Raw genomic sequence first — 18,144 nt, forward strand, 5'->3', positions numbered from 1 at the left:
GGATTCTTAGAGGGCAGGCAGCAGGACTGGGGACTCTGGGGGGGGTTGTGGAGAGGGGTTTGGGGGTGGGATTCCCAGAGGCTGGTGGGCGGGGGGTCCCCTCTGGAAAGGGGCGGGGCTCTAAGTAGTCAGGTGCTTCAGGGCTCGGTCACTGCCCCCAAGCTCCCTCCCCACATCCAAGCCCAGAGGGCGGGGCCAGAAAGGGGGCGTGTCTTCTCCGCAGCTCGCCCTCCCGTCATCTGATTGGCTGTTAGCGGCGGGAGGCGGGGGCTTCTGCCGCCATGTTTTTCTGGGGCGGAAGTCGCCGGGGGAGGTCTGTTAATGGTCGGAGAAGCTGGCTCAGGGGCCATCTTTGTTGAGGGCAACGCGGGCGCTTTGACCCCGCGGTGTCCGAGGAGCTGCCTGGTGAGACTCGGCCCTGCGGCCAGGGACACCCCAGAGCACGTGGGGCCAGACACGGCCGCGCGAGCCCCTGGGAGTTGGGGCCGGGGGTGCAGGGGGTTACGGGGGTGCAGAGAGATGGAGGGGGATGCATGGGGTGGGGGGTGCAGGGGGTGCATGGGGAGGGGGTGCAGAGAGGTGGAGGGGGATGCATGGGGCGGGGGGTGCAGAGAGATGGAGCGGGATGCATGGGGCGGGGGGTGCAGAGAGGTGGAGCGGGATGCATGGGGCGGGGGGTGCATGGGCTGTATACACTGTTGCCTTGGCTCCCTCCAACAGAAAGGGACCTGGGCCTGTCCTACCCTGCTGGGTGTGGAGAATTCCCTATGTGCCTTCTGCAAATTCATCACAGGACTCGCAGCTGCGGAAGCCTGTTGGCTCCTGTTGGTCGGGAGCTGCCCACCCCGGGCCTCTGTCCCTTGGCCAGGGTGGCTGGAGCGAGGCCGCTGGACTCAGCGCGCACGGTGACTCCAAGTCCAAATATTTCAGCATGAGCGAAAGGTGGAAAAACCACTCGACCCAAGTCATGGCTATTGTGAGAGAGTTTGCGGAGGTGGCGAAGAGAGGCAGTGCTACAGAAATTGCAAAGAACAAGCGAGTGGTACGACTGAGATCTCAGGCGGTGAACCTTTTCGCTGAATGCAGTGAGAGAAGGAGACTCCCAGAACCGACTGACTTTGGCTAAACATCTGTGAGCGTTAGACTCAGACTCTGAGGGTGAAGGTACTGATATTACTGCATTGCCATTGCCAAGTACTTCAGAAGGAAGCTGGATCCAGGTCAGCCAAAGACAACGAGCAGGAAGTGTCATGTTGTTTTCAATTACAAAAACAAACTCCAGAACTGAAACAAAAGAGAGACTGGAAAATTGCTAATTTTTTTTGTAGCAGTAATATTCCCTTTTCTGTTATTGAGCATCCAACTTTTCAAGCAATGATCAGCTGCCTACGGCCAGGCTACCGAGCACCCAGTCAAAAGCAGGTACCAGGTGAACAGTGAAATGCAGTTACTGATGGCTTGAGGGGTGGAAGCATGCAACAAATTACATGGAAAAACAGTTACGGCTGGCATAACTGTGTGGATTGCTCACTGTGTGCAAATAGGGAAGACTGCTTCAGGCTTCTTATTACATACCATATCAACCACTGACGCATGGACAGTACTATGCTACACTGGCAAGAGAAGCCAAGGCATTAGCAAATGAATTGTACAGTTGCATTGTGAAGAGCAACATGATAGAAAATAAGAAAAAGATGGAAAGTATGATTGATTTGGAAGACGATGGATGTGCATCATATTGACTCAATCTTCTTGGACAAGAACGTACAGTAAGTGCTTTGATGAAACGTAGATTGCCAGAATATTTTTGTAAATCGCTGTCAGCCTGGAGCTTGGTTCAAAGAATGCCGAATCCCCAATGACACGATGGAACAATCAAATAACATGCCTGGAAACATAAGTTAAAAATCGGCCACATTATCTCAGGATTGTGAGAACTCATGAGGCAGAATTTGAAGATAGAGCGATCAGTATAATTAATACTCAAGGAATTTACCAAGAAGCAAAGAACTTGATCACTCAATTGAAACCAGTTGCGGTGGCACTTGACACACTCCAAAGGGACACACATCAACAGTTGCTGTTACATGTGAAGTATGGTTGGATCTGCAGATAAATGAAGATCTTGCACCACATAAAGCAAAAGTACAAAAGAGACATCCTGAGGCAATTACTCCTGTACACATGTTGATCAACCTCCTTCTCAGGAAAACAGGAAGGAAACCGTCAGCTGAACAAGAATATATTGCAAAGCAGTGGGTGCTTGGCAAAAATCTGAATGTTGCACAATATTTACTTGCATTTAAAGCAGAAAGAAATCTTTTTTCATCCACTGTGAAGAAAAAGGATGGGAAAATCTGAAGGATGCTGATAGTCCATCTAACTTCATAGAACTGGTGATGCAATTGCATCAGTGCCCAGCAAGTGCAGCAAGCAAAGAACGAATCTTTTAAACTTTGGATACATCCATTCATAACTGAGGAATAGGCTCGGTCTATCCGCTGCATCAAAGTTGGTCTACTGCTGCAGAATGCTGCATGGCCAGATGGACCCAGGCTGGTCGCCTGCAATGCTGCATGCTTCTGATTGCGTAATGCATCAAGCTTGCACCTCTGCATTGCTGTCATTTTCATATCCTCAGATGGTTTTGATATTTGTATAATATTGAAAATGAGTCATGACCCGTATGATTTCCTTGAGGAAAATACCAAACCAAATTGGACACAGGCATTCCGACGTTCCTAATTACATATATTCGTATTATGCCCTGTGCAGTTTTACTTTTTATTTGTACAACCCTAAATTAATCACTGAATCTACTGCCTTATGGAACCGCATTTTCAATATGTAACTAAAGTGGTGTGCATTACTGAAACCGTTTTTAAAATGCCTTAAATTGGGACTAACTAGTTTTTCCCAGGGTAGTAAAAACCATGATTTTACCTGGTAAAAAACCCACCTCTGGTAAATACCATGCCATCCCTGCAGGAATCATAGAATCATAGAATATCAGGGTTGGAAGGGACCCCAGAAGGTCATCTAGTCCAACCCCCTGCTCAAAGCAGGACCAATTCCCAGTTAAATCATCCCAGCCAGGGCTTTGTCAAGCCTGACCTTAAAAACCTCTAAGGAAGGAGATTCTACCACCTCCCTAGGTAACGCATTCCAGTGTTTCACCACCCTCTTAGTGAAAAAGTTTTTCCTAATATCCAATCTAAACCTCCCCCACTGCAACTTGAGACCATTACTCCTCGTTCTGTCATCTGCTACCATTGAGAACAGTCTAGAGCCATCCTCTTTGGAACCCCCTTTCAAGTAGTTGAAAGCAGCTATCAAATCCCCCCTCATTCTTCTCTTCTGCAGGCTAAACAATCCCAGCTCCCTCAGCCTCTCCTCATAACTCATGTGTTCCAGTCCCCTAATCATTTTTGTTGCCCTTTGCTGGACTCTCTCCAATTTATCCACATCCTTCTTGAAGTGTGGGGCCCAAAACTGGACACAGTACTCCAGATGAGCCCCTCTATTTGACATTGGTGAGGCAACGATCACGTCCCTCGATCTGCTCGCTATGCCCCTACTTATACATCCCAAAATGCCATTGGCCTTTTTGGCAACAAGGGCACACTGCTGACTCATATCCAGCTTCTCGTCCACTGTCACCCCTAGGTCCTTTTCAGCAGAACTGCTGCCTAGCCATTCGGTCCCTAGTCTGTAGCTGTGCATTGGGTTCTTCCGTCCTAAGTGCAGGACCCTGCACTTATCCTTATTGAACCTCATCAGATTTCTTTTGGCCCAATCCTCCAATTTGTCTAGGTCCTTCTGTATCCTATCCCTCCCCTCCAACGTATCTACCACTCCTCCCAGTTTAGTATCATCCGCAAATTTGCTGAGAGTGCAATCCACACCATCCTCCAGATCATTTATGAAGATATTGAACAAAACCGGCCCCAGGACCGACCCTTGGGGCATTCCACTTGATACCGGCTGCCAACTAGACATGGAGCCATTGATCACTACCCGTTGAGCCTGACAATCTAGCCAGCTTTCTACCCACCTTATAGTGCTTTCATCCAGCCCATACTTCCTTAACTTGCTGACAAGAATACTGTGGGAGACGGTGTCAAAAGCTTTGCTAAAGTCAAGAAACAATACATCCACTGCTTTCCCTTCATCCACAGAACCAGTAATCTCATCATAAAAGGGAAGGAAGGGATGGGTGACTGCACATAGCAGTGATGGGAGGAGAGATGGGTGAGAGTGCATAGGGATGAGTGGGTGGAGGGGTGGGTGTTCGTAGGGGTGGCATAGTGTGGTGGTGGAGGGGATGGGTGAGTGGTGGATGGGTGTAGCAGTGGGGGGTGGCATGGCAGTGGGTGAGTGGAAGCATGGTGGGTGGGGATGAGGGTAGAGGTGCATGGTGGTGGAGGGGATGGGTGAGTGGTGGATGGGTATAGCAGTGGGGGGTGGCATGGCAGTGGGTGAGTGGAAGCATGGTGGGTGGGGATGAGGGTAGAGGTGCATGGTGGTGAAGGGGATGGGTGAGTGGGCATGGTGGTGGAAGGGTTCTGCTAGGGCTGCTGTGAGATGGAATCCAAGCCTTTGTGCTCTGGATCTCTGGGGTATTTCAAACACCTGGAGCCTGAACAGAGTCCAGCTACTGCCCAATCTCAGGGTCCCTAGGCACGCACCCAGAGCACAGACCTGCTATCTGGCACCCCCCTGTGAGTGTTGGAACCCACTGTCCAGCCACCTACCCACTCCAGGCTCCACAGTACTTGAACTCATTTGCCACAGATCCACAGGATTGGTGCTAGGCCCCAGTTTTTAAACAGTGCTTGGAACCCTTCAGTGCACCAGGCCTCCAGGGAGTCCCACTCTTCCTTCAGGGCAGGCCACCCAGCCTCACTGCCACCGAGATGGAGCCTCTGGCCTCCAGCCCCCTTGCTCCACCCAGTGAGTTCTGCCCTGCGAGCTGACATGGCCGTGGCTCGGTGAAGGGCAGCTGGCCTCAGTTGTGCTGTCCTCTCGCTCTCTCCGCAGGGTGTGATGTTCCCTGCCCTGCACCACCTCCGCCTGGGCGCCCGCCCCACACTTGGTGCCAGGAGGGCAGGCGGCTCTGCAGGGGAGTACCTGTCCCGGGAGAATGAGCAGCGGTGCCGAGGGCTGCTGGAGGCCTCCACCAGACGCTACCGGCAGGAGGCGGTGGCAGCGGCTGTCCTGGTGACGCTGTGTTCTGTGGGCGGGTACCCGGCACTGCTGTACACGCTGCGCTCCAGCACGCTGACGGGCCAGCACAAGGGAGATGTCAGGTACCACGGCCCTCGACGCACTGAGTGCCCTGCAGCCCTGCTCCCCAAGCCTACCTTCCCTGCGCCCACAGCTCTGCCGGTGCCCCTCAATCCCAGCCTGCACCCCCTGCTATCCCAGCTTTGGGCTACCCCCCTCCCACAGCTCTGCCGGTGCCCCTCAATCCCAGCCTGCACCCCCTGCTATCCCACCTTTGGACTACCCCCCTCCCACAGCTCTGCCGGTGCCCCTCAATCCCAGCCTGCACCCCCTGCTATCCCACCTTTGGACTACCCCCCTCCCACAGCTCTGCCGGTGCCCCTCAATCCCAGCCTGCACCCCTGCTATCCCACCTTTGGACTACCCCCCTCCCACAGCTCTGCTGGTGCACCTCAATCCCAGCCTGCACCCCCTGCTATCCCAGCTTTGGGCTACCCCCCTCCCACAGCTCTGCCGGTGCCCCTCAATCCCAGCCTGCATCCCCTGCTATCCCACCTTTGGACTACCCCCCTCCCACAGCTCTGCTGGTGCCCCTCAATCCCAGCCTGCACCCCCTGCTATCCCACCTTTGGACTACCCCCCTCCCACAGCTCTGCCGGTGCCCCTCAATCCCAGCCTGCACCCCTGCTATCCCACCTTTGGACTACCCCCCTCCCACAGCTCTGCTGGTGCACCTCAATCCCAGCCTGCACCCCCTGCTATCCCAGCTTTGGGCTACCCCCCTCCCACAGCTCTGCCGGTGCCCCTCAATCCCAGCCTGCATCCCCTGCTATCCCAGCTTTGGGCTACCCCCCTCCCACAGCTCTGCTGGTGCCCCTCAATCCCAACCCACAGCCCCGGCTATCCCAGCCCTGGGCTCCCCGCACCCCTCCACAGCTCTGCCGGTGCCCCTCAATCCCAGCCTGCACCTCCTGCTATCACAGCCTTGGGCTCCCTCCCACCCCCCTCTACAACCCTACCGGTGCCCCTGAATCCCAGCCTACACCCCCCTGTTATCTCAGCCCAGAGCTACCCCCACACAGCTCTGCCGGTGCCCCTCAATCCTGACCCACAGCCCCATTATCTCAGCCCAGGGCTCCCCACCTCCCAGTGCAACTCAGTCCCACCTCACAGTCCCCTGCTATCCCAGCCCTGGGCTCTCCTCACGCACAGCTCTGCTGCTGCCCCTCCACCCCTCTGTTGTTTCAATAGTTAATGGAAGCTCTTCTCTGTGGTCCTGTATTAAGTCTATGCCCCTTTGGCCAGTTCCTGAGCATCTGGTGCCAGGGTGGAAGATGCCCCTTCTGCCTGCCACAGCGCCTGAGGCAATGGGTCTTGCCTCCCCTCTAAGGAGACTCTGGTTTTCTTGTTGCAGTTTCCCGGGCGGCAAACGCGACAGCTCCGACCAGGATGTGATTGCCACAGCGCTGAGGGAGACTCAGGAAGAGCTGGGCCTGCACTTGGGGGCTGAGAGCGTCTGGGGGGTCATGAGACCCCTACCCACTGGGGTAACACCATTCCACTCCCCTAGCAGTGTTAGGGAATCTCTGGGGCAGGGCAGTGTGAGAGAAGGGCGGGAGGATCTCTCTGGGGTAGGGTAGTGTGAGGGAAGGGTGGGGGGTCTCTCTGGGGCAGAGTCCTGGGGTGGGGGGGATCACTTTGGGGCAGGGCGGATTTTTCTGGGGTGGGATCATGTGGGAGGAGCAGCATGAAGGGTGGGGTGTTGCTCTGGAGCAGGGTCCCATGGGGGGCAGCCATGTGAGTTGGGATCCTCTTGAGGCTGGGGTCCACTGCGCGTGGCAATGTGAGGGGAGGTGCTGTGAGGCAGGAGGGTCCTGTTGAAGGGGTCTTTTGGGGTGTGTGTACTGTGTGACAGGGAAGGGTTCTATGTGGGGGCGGTGCACTGTAAGGTGGGGATGTCCCATTGGGGGTCTCTCTCTCTGAGGCGGGATGTGTCCTGGGGTGGGGGCGCTGTGAGGTAGTGGGCCATGGGGGGGTCTCAGAGGAGGGAGATCCTAAGGTGGAAGGCTGGCAGGGAGGATCCCTCTGAGGCAGGGTGTGTCCCATGGTGTGGGGGTGGTGAGGCAGAGAGGCTATCGGAGGGGGCCCTCTCTGAGGAGAGGGAGATTCTGGGGGACAGTGCTGTCAGGAGGAGGGTCCATGGGGGGGGTCTCTCTGAGGAGGAGGGTGGCACTGCAACGTGGAGGGTCCATGGGGGCTCTCCCAATAGGGGTGGGTTCTGTTGCAGCAGTGTTGTGAGGCCAAGGGGCCTCTTAGGGAGGATTGCGGGGGGGCGGTGCTACAAGGTGGAGGTGGGTCCTGTGGGCAGGGGATACCTCTGTGAGGCAAAGGTGGGTCCTGGGATGGGGAGAGGTTCCTAGGGAAGCCAGTGTCAGTGAGGTCTCACTCTGGTTTCCTTCCAGAGGGGACTGACTGTAGCTCCCGTCCTGGCACATCTGGGCCCCTTGGAGTGTGTGCGTCTGAGCCCCAACCCACAAGAGGTGAGCCCCACGCATTCCCCACCCCGCCATGGCTGTGCTGTTTGCGGCTGCCCTTAGCATGTGCAGGGCCCCCCACATCCTTTGGGTCCCTGGCCAGAGGGTGGCACCCCAGCCTGGTTAGCGTGCTGGCCTCCTGCAGGGAGGGAGATCAGCAGAGCCCCTGGCCTATGGGCAGCTGGGACCAGTGTCACCATGGACCTGGCTGCCCGCATCAGGCTCCCCCTACCTGGAGTGACTCATGGTCTGGCCAGAGTGGACCTTCCCAATCACCCTGGCTGAGTTTCTGCCCCAATCCAGTAACCCAAGACCACCCCAGTGCCCCTTGCTGGGGGATCCCTCCCCTGCCCTGCTCAGCAGCTCCCCTCCTGCAGCAACTGGAGCCCCCCACCTAGCAACCCACTCGGGCAGTAATGTCCTGGCTTGGGGGAGAGCCCATCTCCTGCAAAGAGACCCTGAGGCCTGCTGGTCTACACTTAAATGTTAGGGTGAGCCAGCTACGGCTCTCTGGGGTGTGAAGAATTCTCCACCCGCCCCGAGCACTATAGCTGCACCAGCCTAGCCCCTGGAGCGGAGAGGGCTAGGTCGACAGAAGAACGCTTCGGAGGACCTAGCTGCTGCTTCTCAGAGAGGTGCAGTTCCTGCAGCGATGGAAAAATCCCTTCCATCCTTGTAGGAAGCGTCTTCGCTTCAAGCACCCTTAGCGTAGACGTGGCCTGAGAGTTCAAGGAAGAATGATAGGGAATCCGCTCTGCCTGGGCACCTTGTTCCAAGCATTATTTTCTCTCCCTATTAGCCATTTGTGCCTTATTTCCAGTCTGATCCCAGCCCTGTGTCTGAAGTTAGAGTCACCTGCTCTCAGATGCTCTCCTTTGGCGATCCTTATGCACCAGACTCAGTCACCTCCTCATCTTCTGTGACTGTGGGATTTGTTTGTAGTAGGTCTATGAATGCTATGTGTGCCTCAGTTCCTCCCCCACATACTTTGCAGTGCCACCCAGTGGTGGAAAATTTTAAATGGGAAATTGCATTGAGAAGGTGCGTTTCCAGCGAGGTCCCAGGGGAATTGGTCCTTGGCCCTGCACTATTTAACATTTTTGTCAGTGACCTGGAAGAAAACACAGAATCATCACTGATAAAGTTTGAAGATGACACAAAAGTCAGGGAGTGGTAAATAATGAAGAGGACAGGAGCACAGATATCACATGATCTGGAACACTGGGGAAACTGGGCACAAGCAAACTATGTATTTGAATATGGGTAAATGTATACATCTAGGGACAAAAAAGGTAGGTCGTATTTACAGGGTGAGGGACTGTATCCTCAGAAGCAGTGACTCTGAAAAAGATTTTGGGAGTCATGGGTAGTTAGCTGAACATGAGCTCCCAGTGTGACGGTGAGGCCAAAAGAGCTAATGTGATGCTGACTAATCTTGAGTAGAGAAAGGGAGGTTACATTACCCCTGTAGTTGCTGCTGGTGTGACCACTGCTGTGTCGAGTCCTGGAGCCCACAGTTCAAGAAAGATTTGGATACATTGGAGAGGGTTCAGGGAAGATCTATGAAAATGATTACCTGCCCTATAGTGAGAGACTCAAGGTGCTCAGTCTGTTTATCTTAAAGAGAAGATTAAGGGGCAACTCAATCGGAGTCCATAAGTACGTACATGGGAAACAAATAGTTAATAATGGGCTCTTCAGTCTAGCAGAGAAAGGTCTAACAGGATCCCATGGCTGGAAGTTGAAGTTAGACAAACTCAGACTGGAAATAAGGTGTAAATGTTTGAGAGCGAGAGTAATTAACCATTGGACCAATTTACCAAGGGTCAGGGTGGATTCTCCATCCCTGGCAATGTTTAAATCAAGACTGGATGTTCTGCTAAAAGCTCTGCTCTACGGATTGTTTTGGGGCAGTTCCCTGGCTTGGGTTAGACAGGAGGTCACACCAGATGGCGGCAATGGCCCTTTCTGGCCTTGGAAGCTATGAAAGAAGAGTTACGTTTGCTCCTGGGGCAGCACAGGGGACGTGAGGTGTGGGTGGCGTTTTGTTGTGCGGGGTGCAGCGAACAAGGAACTAGCTAGAACCTGCTGAAACCAAGCCATAGCGATGCCTAAGCCAAAAAAGATGATAGGAAGCCACCGTGACGAGAACACGCACACATAGCAACCAGGAGACATGAGGAAGGAGGTTCCCCCCACCTCACGGCAGGGAAGCAGAGCCTAGGCCAGCTTGAGAACCGATGACAGAGAGGCCAGAAAGGGATAGGAGAGGGCATTTGAGAGAGACAGCATGCTCATCTGAGACTGAGAATGGGACAGACGGAGCCTGAAATGGAGGCCAAGCAGCTTGGCTGGTAGATGGCACTGGCTTGGCCAGATGGACAGTGTCTTAACCTTTATTTCTCTCTGCTGTCCTAAGACCCTCCCCAGACTGGTTCCAGCTGACTAATAAACCCTGCTGTGTGTGGGAAAGGCTGCCTGGTGTCACTGCAAACACTGGCTGGGGTGCATTAGTCCCCGAAGAGTGTACAAGTCTCTGAGCAGGGGCCTGGCTCAGTGGGATACACTGGGCAGAGCTCATGGGGTGGAGCAGGAGGGATGGAACCTAGTGGCTCACTCTCAGAGGCCTGAGAGGAAGAGTGGGACCCCTTGGGGGGTTGGCACACTGAAGGGCTCCTCTAAGCAACTCTCAAAGTTGGGGTGCAGCACCGATCCCATGGATGCATGACACCTCCTGGACAGAGCCGTGAGATGGTGTTCTCTGGGCAAGGCCAATGCCCGCACTGGATGCGGTAACCTGTGGTGGGCCCTCCCCCTCCCCTGCTCGCTGTCTCCACTTGTACACCAAGGACTGCATTCACCTCTCAGCCACCAGGACCCCTGGGGGCTACTCAGGGTCCCAGCTTGCCAAGGACAGCCCTACCCTTCAGCCTGACCTGCAGGCTCCATTCTCAGCCACAGGAGCCGGCACTAGGCAGGACGGAAGGGGCCAGGTTTACCCAGGGGCCAGGTCTGATGCATCCCTGCCACCTTTGGGGATGTCTACGCTGCGTTTTAAAACTTGCAGCCGGTAGCGAGCCCGGCTCTACAGCCCTGGGCTTGTGCTGGAGCTCTGAAAACAGCCGTGGAGGCGTGTGGGTTCGAGGCCTGAAGCCGGGGCAGGGGGGTGGGCTCTGAAGCTCCAGCCCAAGCCACGTCTATATGGCTCTGAGGCTCGCTACCGGGGGCTTTTAAGAGGGTAGAGGTCGCCTTTGTGCCGCCTGCCTGCTTTGCCACCAGCCATCCCTCATAAAGCTGAGCAGCAGAGGGCTGAGCACAGTTCCTAGAGGTCACCCTGAAAAGGCCTCCATCAGCTCCAGAGGGGAATGGCCCAGTGGGGAGCTCCCAGGGGGACAGGGGATGAGCCCCGCCCAGCCTGCAGCTCCTGTGGGGAGGGAGGAACAGCAAGATGCTGTCATGCTGCAGGAGTATCTGTGCTCGAGAATACACTCCCCTAGTGGGGAGGGAGGCTTGGCAAGGAGGGAGCAGCCATGGTCCCAGCTGCTCCTCTCCCGGGCCCTACTCTACTGTAGGAGGTGCTGTGTGCTGGGGCCATGGAACACAGCCCCCCATAGGGCACTCGGGTGTGCTGCTTCCCTAGCCCAGCCCGGGGGCCGAGGGCCAGGCACGGGGGTAAGGGGACCCTGCCGGGCAGCGCAACACCAACATGCTGTTTGTGTCTCTCTCCGCCCCCAGGTCGAGGATGTTTTCACCATCCCTCTGTCTCATCTGCTGCAGGCCCAGAACCACGGTTACACCCACTTCCGCCACCAGGGTCGTTACAGCCACACGCTGCCCATCTTCCTCAACAGCCGCTACCGGGTGTGGGGGCTGACAGCCATCATCACGGACCTCACGCTGGAGCTGCTGGCGCCCAGCGCCTACCGCCGGAGAACACGCCCACCCAGCCCCCGCTGAGCCCCCAGCCCACCTGCGCTATGGACTGCCCCACCCCGCCGCATGGAGAGAGCCAGCTGGCTGGTCTGGGTGAGGTGTCCCCTCACCTCAAGGGCAGAAAGAACAAGAGGAGCAGGCTGGGCATGCCTGCCCCAGAAGCGTGGGACAGCGCTGAGGGGGTGACCCCAGGAGGGAATCCCCAGCCCCTGATAATGCTGCGGGGGAGAAGAGTTACATGGTGTCAGGAGGGGGGATACTGGTGAGACCTGCGTGAGCCGTGATGCTGGAGCCTGCTGTATTTCATGTGGGGCCTACGCATAAACAAACCTCCCTGAGTTCAGTGTGCCACCTCAGTGCTGGGGGTGGGGGGGGCAGTGGCCCAGGGCCAAGTGCTGCCCCCTGCTGGGCCTCAGCTCCTGCCCCTGTGGGAAACACCAACAGGAACTCATGAACAGCCCCCCCCCCTTTACCCCCCCCCTGCCAGCAACGGGGACTGGAGGAACCCCTGGTGCCCCAGCGTGGCCCCCTCCCACAGGGCCACTCTTCCACCCACATGTGGGCCCTGGCCAGGCTCTCTGAGGCCAGTCCTCGCCGCCCACTGCCCATGTTCTCCCCCACTCCCACAGCACTGCTCCGCAACCCCCCCCCCCCCCGCAACCTGTTCAATAGGGGCCAGTTTGGGTGAAGTGAGGTCAGAAAACAGCTCAACCCCGTGGGCTCCAGTCCGATCTGACCACCTGCTGCCCTTGGGGTTGGCACAGCAGCAGCCACCTGCTAGTCTCTTGCCAGTCACTGCTGCCCAGCCACAGGGCCTGTGCTGCAGAGTGAGCATGCCAACGAGTCGCGGCACCTCCAAGTTCCCAGGCAAGAGGCGGCCCAGACAGATCGCAGGGGCCTGAGGGCAGGAAGCCCTGAGGACGCGGAGGCAGCAGCAGCACTGGCTCAGGCTCGGGGAAGTGTCAGGTCAGGCTTTCAAATTAGACCCAAGCAGAGCTCAACTGGTACCAGATCACCCCCCAAAATAAGCCAGATCGCCACAGCTGTAATGGAACCCAACCCGCCCCTCTTCTGGAAGAGAGGGGGGCCCCTGCGAGGGACAGCAGCCTGGGGCTCCATGCCCAGCTGCTCCCTAGCGTTACACAGATACGCATTCACACAGGAAGGAGATACCAGCTGCCACCACAGCACATTTATTGAGGAGCTCACCCAGTGGGCAGGTGAGGAGACAGCACAGCCAGGGGGTCTCCCCCTCATGCAAGAGGAACCCCAATATACACACAGGTAAGTCACCCGCCCCGCACATGCCAGAGAAACCTATCAACACCCAGAGGCACCGAGGGCTGCCCCCATGCGGATCAAGTGCTCAGCCCCTCCCACCTGCTGTCATGGGGGAGGGGCGCTGACCACACACAGAGAGGCGGGATCCAGCCCCCTCCATCACCGGGCACCCAGCCCTCATGCGGACGCTTGCCGAGCCTGGGTCTCCTCATGACGCCGCATCCGCTGCTCCAGCTCTGGGCGAAAGTGACGGATCAGCCCCTGCAAGCAAGGAATGAGTGTGCAGGGCTGACAAGGTAGCACCTCTCCCCATCCTGCATCTGCCATCCACCCCTCACCACACGCAGAGTAGCCCCCAGATGTACCCCCCCCCCATCTGCAGGAGCCTCTCTCTCACACACACACACAGCCCTTGTGTCAGGCTAGTTTATGCACACACCCACCACCTACCCACACCCCCTCCCTCTGCCAGGCCACCCTGGTGCCCAGCCGCCCGCTACCTGCACAGGCCAGGCGGCCCCATCGCCCAGGGCGCATATGGTATGGCCCTCAATCTGCTTGCTGATCTCCCAGAGCGCGTCGATCTCAGCTACCTGCGCATTGCCTTGCACGAACCGCCACATCACCTTGTTCATCCAATCCACACCTGGGGTGGGGGGGCGAGGCTGCATCAGCAGAACTGCCCTCCCCCGATCCCACCCATAGGCCCTGACAGTTGGGCATCCCCACCCCCACCACCCACAGATCCAGCCAGTCCAGCATCCTCACCCCAATTCCACCCATGGTCCCAGCTAGTCAGACATCCTCCCTGCCCCATCCTAACCCCAGTGACCCCAGCCAGCCCAGCATCCTCCCCACCACACCCAGTGACCCCAGCTCTCCCAGCATCCTCTCCCACCACCAACTCCGATCCCACCAATGGGCAGTCTGGCATATCTCCCGCAGTCATACCCAGATCAGCAGCAGCCCAGCTCCCAGCACTCACCCTCCCTGCAGGGGGTGCACTGCCCACAGCTTTCATGCTTGTAGAACTCAATGAGGCGGGCGATGGCTCGGACAATGTCTGTCTGGGGAAGGAAGAGAGGGTGAGTGCCACACTGCGGGGGAGGGGGGGCGGGGGGGAAGAGAGCGTGCCACCGGCAGGCTAAGGCCTTACCGATTTGTCCATGACGATGACGGCAGCTGTGCCAAGCCCAGTCTGCGCCTGCACCAGCCCGTCGAAGTCCATGGGCACCGTCTCACACACTGACTTGGGGATGAGGGGGGTGGAGGAGCCTCCTGGGATCACCGCCAAGAGGTTGTCCCAGCCGCCACGCACACCTCCTGTGCACAGAGGGGGCAGGGTTAGGCCTAGCACTTCCCCTCCCCATGGCAAACCAGATCCATGATGCCCAGTGCTGTCCCCTTCCTTCCGCCCAAGCCTCCTCCTAGTGCCACCTGCTACTCCAGGCTCTGGGTGGAAGCAACAGATCAGCCCCTGCGCACAGGCCACAAGCAGGGTTAGCAGGCCAGCACTTGTCTCGTCTCCCCCATCACTCCCCCCCCACACCTGCCTACTTCTGTAGGGTGAGCTACCCACAGCCGCCACAGCTGGAGCTAGACCTGTGGGGCAGCCCTGAGACAAAGTGGCCTAAGAGGGGAAAGGGGGACGGGCGGGTGTCCAGCCCTGTTGCTCACCCACCAGTCAGGGGAGGACTGGGGTTTGGCATCTCACCTGCATGCTTCTCGATCAGCTCCTTGAGCGGCACCGACATCTCCTCCTCCACGGTGCAGGGCGTGTTCACGTGCCCAGAGATGTTGAAGAGCTTGGTGCCCGAGTTGCGCTCGCGCCCGAAGCTGGCAAACCAGGCCCCCCCACGCCGGCAGATGGTGGGCGCCACAGCCACCGTCTCCACATTGGCCACGGTAGTGGGACAGCCGAACACGCCTGGGGAAGGAGAGAGCAGTGACATGGACGCAGAGCAGGCTGGGGGTCCCAGTGCTCCAACGTGACCCCCCGCCCCACAAGCAGGAGGACAGCGGGACCCAGCTAGAACACCCCACAATCCCTCAGTACCCTAAAGAGGGCAAGCGAACCCCCACTAAGGCACCCCCCATCTCCCCCCAACAGCACAGTTCCCCGGTGGGTCGTACCAACGTCAGCCGGGAAGGGTGGTTTGAGGCGTGGCTTGCCCTGCTTGCCCTCAATGGATTCAATCAGCGCTGTCTCCTCCCCACAGATGTAGGCCCCAGCGCCTCTCACCACAAACACATCGAAGTCGTAGCCTGAGTTGCAGGCATCTTTGCCCAGCAGGCCGGCCTCATAGGCCTCACGGATCGCCACCTGCAGGGAGACAGGTCAGCACAGCTGCTCCCCCGGCCCTGCTGCTCCACACCCGCCTGGCCTGGCTCCCTGGCTTGCCTTGCCCTCTGTGCCCTGTAGAGAGACCAGTCAGTACAGCTGCTCCTGCCGTGACACCCGCAGCCCTGCTCTCTGTGCCACATGGGCAAATGGGTCAAAGTGGTGGCTGCTGCCGCACCCCACAACTCCCCAGGCTCTAGGGGTTAGTGCACCTGCTCCCCATATAGCTCCTGCTTACCTGCAGGTTGGAGGCTTCGTTGTAGAACTCCCCACGGATGTAGATGTAGGCAGCCCGGGCCCCCATGGAGCGCCCTGCCACCAGGCAGCCCTCCACCAGCTTGTGTGGGTCATGGCGCATAATCTCGCGGTCCTTACAGGTGCCTGGCTCCCCTTCATCTGCATTCACCACCAGGTACTTGGGCCTGGAACACAGACCCCGTCGAACCGACCGCAGCAGCCCCCCCTGCGTGAGCTACCATCCCACCGCAGACCCGGCTCCACCACCTTGCTGCCAGCGAGCAAAGCCCGTTTGGTCAGTACTGCCAGCTGTCCCCACCCTAGGGAGCCAACGGGGCCCAGACACACTGCAGCTCAGCAGCCCCATGCCCTGCAATGGGACTGCCCCCGGGGTGGAGGTACTCCAGGAACGCTTGTTAGTGCGGGGAGCTTGCAGCCAGGATGTCCAGGTTCTATGCAGGCCCAAGCACTGCCCACCCCACAAGCCCTGCCCCACAGCGATGTTTCAGACTAGGAGAAGGAGCTGTATCGCTCTGGGCCATTGTCCATCCCATGCTGCAGCGGGCTCAACAGTAGCAGCCCTGCCCCACCCACCTGCCATCTGAAGGCTTGTTCATGAAGCTCCATTTGAGGCCTGTGGGGAAGCCAGCCCCGCCCCGACCTCGCAGGCCCGAGGTCTTGATCTCATTCAAGATCCAGTCGATCCCCTTCAGTAGGATCTCCTTCGTTTTGTACCAGTCACCCCGGCTCAGAGCCCCCTTCAGCCTGGACAAAAGAGAAGGCAAAGTAGCTGGCTACATTATGGGGATCAGTAGTACCAAACCTAGAGCACAAACCAAACAGATGCAGGCTCTTTTACCTCCGTGGGGCACCAGCTCCAACCCAGCCCCAGGACAGGGAAGGGGGACTGGCAGGCTCAGGGTTGGGGAATGGAATGCAGGACCTTTCCCATCCAGGGGGCGTTGACTGTAATCTGATCCCAGGGCGGGGGAATTGGTGGGGAACGTGCAGGGTCTTTCACCTCTAGGAGGTGCCAGCTCCAATTCACCTCCAGGGAGGAGGAGGGGGCCCAGCAGGCTCAGGAGGCTGGAGAATGGGACATGGGGCTTTTCCTCTCTGAAGGGTGCCAGCACCCATCCAGCCATACGGCTAGGAGTAGGGGGTGACCAGAACATAGGATCTCTTCCCACCCACCACAGGGCTCCCAGTGCCCACTGGTCCACACTCCAGCTGTAATCAGAGTAGAAGTAGAGGGCAGTATCGCACGGTCCAGGAGTGAGGAGTCATACTGTAGGCTGTGCAGCTTGGCTCTCACCTCCAGTCATGGCGTCCATACAGATTCGTGAAGATCCGGTCCTCGTCCTTCAAAGAGCCAAACTGGGTTTTCTTAGGAGCTGTCTGCAGAAAGCACATGGCCAAGGTGACTTGGTACCAGCCCCACAGCAAGCAGCACCTCTCCCTCATGGCCAGGCATTAACCTGGGACCACCCACCCCCCAGCACTACCCCAGTCCTACCCAGCGCTGCCCTGGCCCCCAGCGGGGAGGCCCTGCGCGGGGGCAGAGGAGGGACAATGCGGGGTAGGGGGGGCAGGCTCGGGCCCAGAGGGAAGGCTGAGGCCAAGCCGATGCCCAGCTGCGGCCCCGGCCCGGCCCTGAGGCGGGGGGGGAGGGGTGTCCCGGCGGGAGGGGCGGAGCCGGCGTCACTCGGCTCCAGAGTCATCGCCGGGGGCAGGAGGGCGGGGAGAAGAAGGCCCCAGGCCCCGCCCCCCACTCACCGCGGCGGAGAAGCGGCGCAAGGCAGCAGCTCCGCGAGGGCTCAGCAGCTGCCGCGCGGCCATGGCGGGCGAGGCCGGGGATCGGGTCCGTCTGGGCCGCGCGCTCCGCCCCGTCACCTTCACCCAGCCGTCGGAGGGGCGGCGTCGCGCGCAAACGACGTCATGTCGCCGGGACCCACTTCCGGCGCGTCGGGCCGGGCGTCACGTCCTCGGGAGTGAGGCGGAGCCTGCTGGGAGCCGTAATCCGGGGGCGGGGCTGCGGGGAGTCCAGTAAACCGCGCCCAGCGCACGGACACACGCTGGGCGCGCGCGCTCTCGCCTCTCTCCTCCGGCCGCTCATTGGCCAGGGCGCGCCGTACCCTGCAGCCGGCCGCGCTGGGGTTGGTTAGTTTCAGCCGCGCCTCCCTTTCTTGGCAGCGAATGGGAGAGTCCCGAGAGCAGGGTCCGCCCCACCATGCGGCGCCAGGGGCCAGTGGCGCGAGTGGCAGTTTGTCGGGACAGCCGGGGGCGGGGGCGGGGGCGGGGCGTTACGTCAGTCAGCCCAGCCCCGCCCCCATTCTGTGAGCAATTACCATAGACCTCAAAGTGTGTCACCGCGGGCCGTGTGGGGACGCGGGGCTGAGCCCTGCGGGGCAAGAGGCGTTCACCCGACCCGAGCTCGGCGCTGCAGGGAGCCAAGAGAGTAGATTTGAAGCCAAAAATCCACCAGCCGGACCCCCTTCCCCCCGCTTCCAGGGTTTGATTTCTGAAAACAGCCGGGCAGCTAACCCCTGGCCAAGCCAGGGGAAGGAGTAAAGGGGAACTGAAATCAAGCTC

General features: G+C 58.6%; 2 protein-coding genes across 6 annotated transcripts; one reads left to right on the forward strand and one right to left on the reverse strand.

Annotated features, from left to right (window-relative positions):
• The first annotated feature begins 309 nt into the window (after positions 1-309).
• On the forward strand, positions 310-12,031 carry NUDT8 (nudix hydrolase 8). 4 transcript variants are annotated; one of them, XM_084631118.1, is made up of 6 exons: positions 350-405; positions 794-2,590; positions 5,041-5,309; positions 6,641-6,773; positions 7,689-7,766; positions 11,496-12,031. In XM_084631118.1, exons 2-6 carry the CDS (start codon positions 2,531-2,533, stop codon positions 11,715-11,717), a joined length of 762 nt encoding a protein of 253 aa, XP_084487244.1. In that variant the 5' UTR covers positions 350-405; positions 794-2,530; the 3' UTR covers positions 11,718-12,031. The 4 variants fall into 4 exon arrangements, with proteins under 4 accessions (XP_084487243.1, XP_084487245.1, XP_084487244.1 ...); XM_084631117.1 differs by lacking the exon at positions 794-2,590 and having other exon boundaries at positions 310-405; XM_084631119.1 differs by lacking the exon at positions 794-2,590 and having other exon boundaries at positions 310-405; positions 11,538-12,031.
• Positions 12,032-12,858: 827 nt separating this feature from the next.
• Positions 12,859-17,503, reverse strand: NDUFV1 (NADH:ubiquinone oxidoreductase core subunit V1). Of its 2 annotated transcripts, XM_084631409.1 has the most exons (10): positions 17,329-17,503; positions 16,868-16,950; positions 16,147-16,317; positions 15,554-15,737; positions 15,108-15,297; positions 14,689-14,901; positions 14,131-14,297; positions 13,960-14,041; positions 13,475-13,620; positions 12,859-13,235 (listed from the first exon to the last, which is right to left on the reverse strand). In XM_084631409.1, exons 1-10 carry the CDS (start codon positions 17,389-17,391, stop codon positions 13,152-13,154), a joined length of 1,383 nt encoding a protein of 460 aa, XP_084487535.1. In that variant the 5' UTR covers positions 17,392-17,503; the 3' UTR covers positions 12,859-13,151. The 2 variants fall into 2 exon arrangements, with proteins under 2 accessions (XP_084487535.1, XP_084487534.1); XM_084631408.1 differs by lacking the exon at positions 17,329-17,503 and having other exon boundaries at positions 16,868-17,031.
• Positions 17,504-18,144: the final 641 nt, after the last annotated feature.

The sequence above is a fragment of the Lepidochelys olivacea genome (assembly GCF_965140295.1).
Source record: "Lepidochelys olivacea isolate rLepOli2 genome assembly, chromosome: 6".
Lineage (NCBI taxonomy): Eukaryota > Metazoa > Chordata > Testudines > Cheloniidae > Lepidochelys > Lepidochelys olivacea.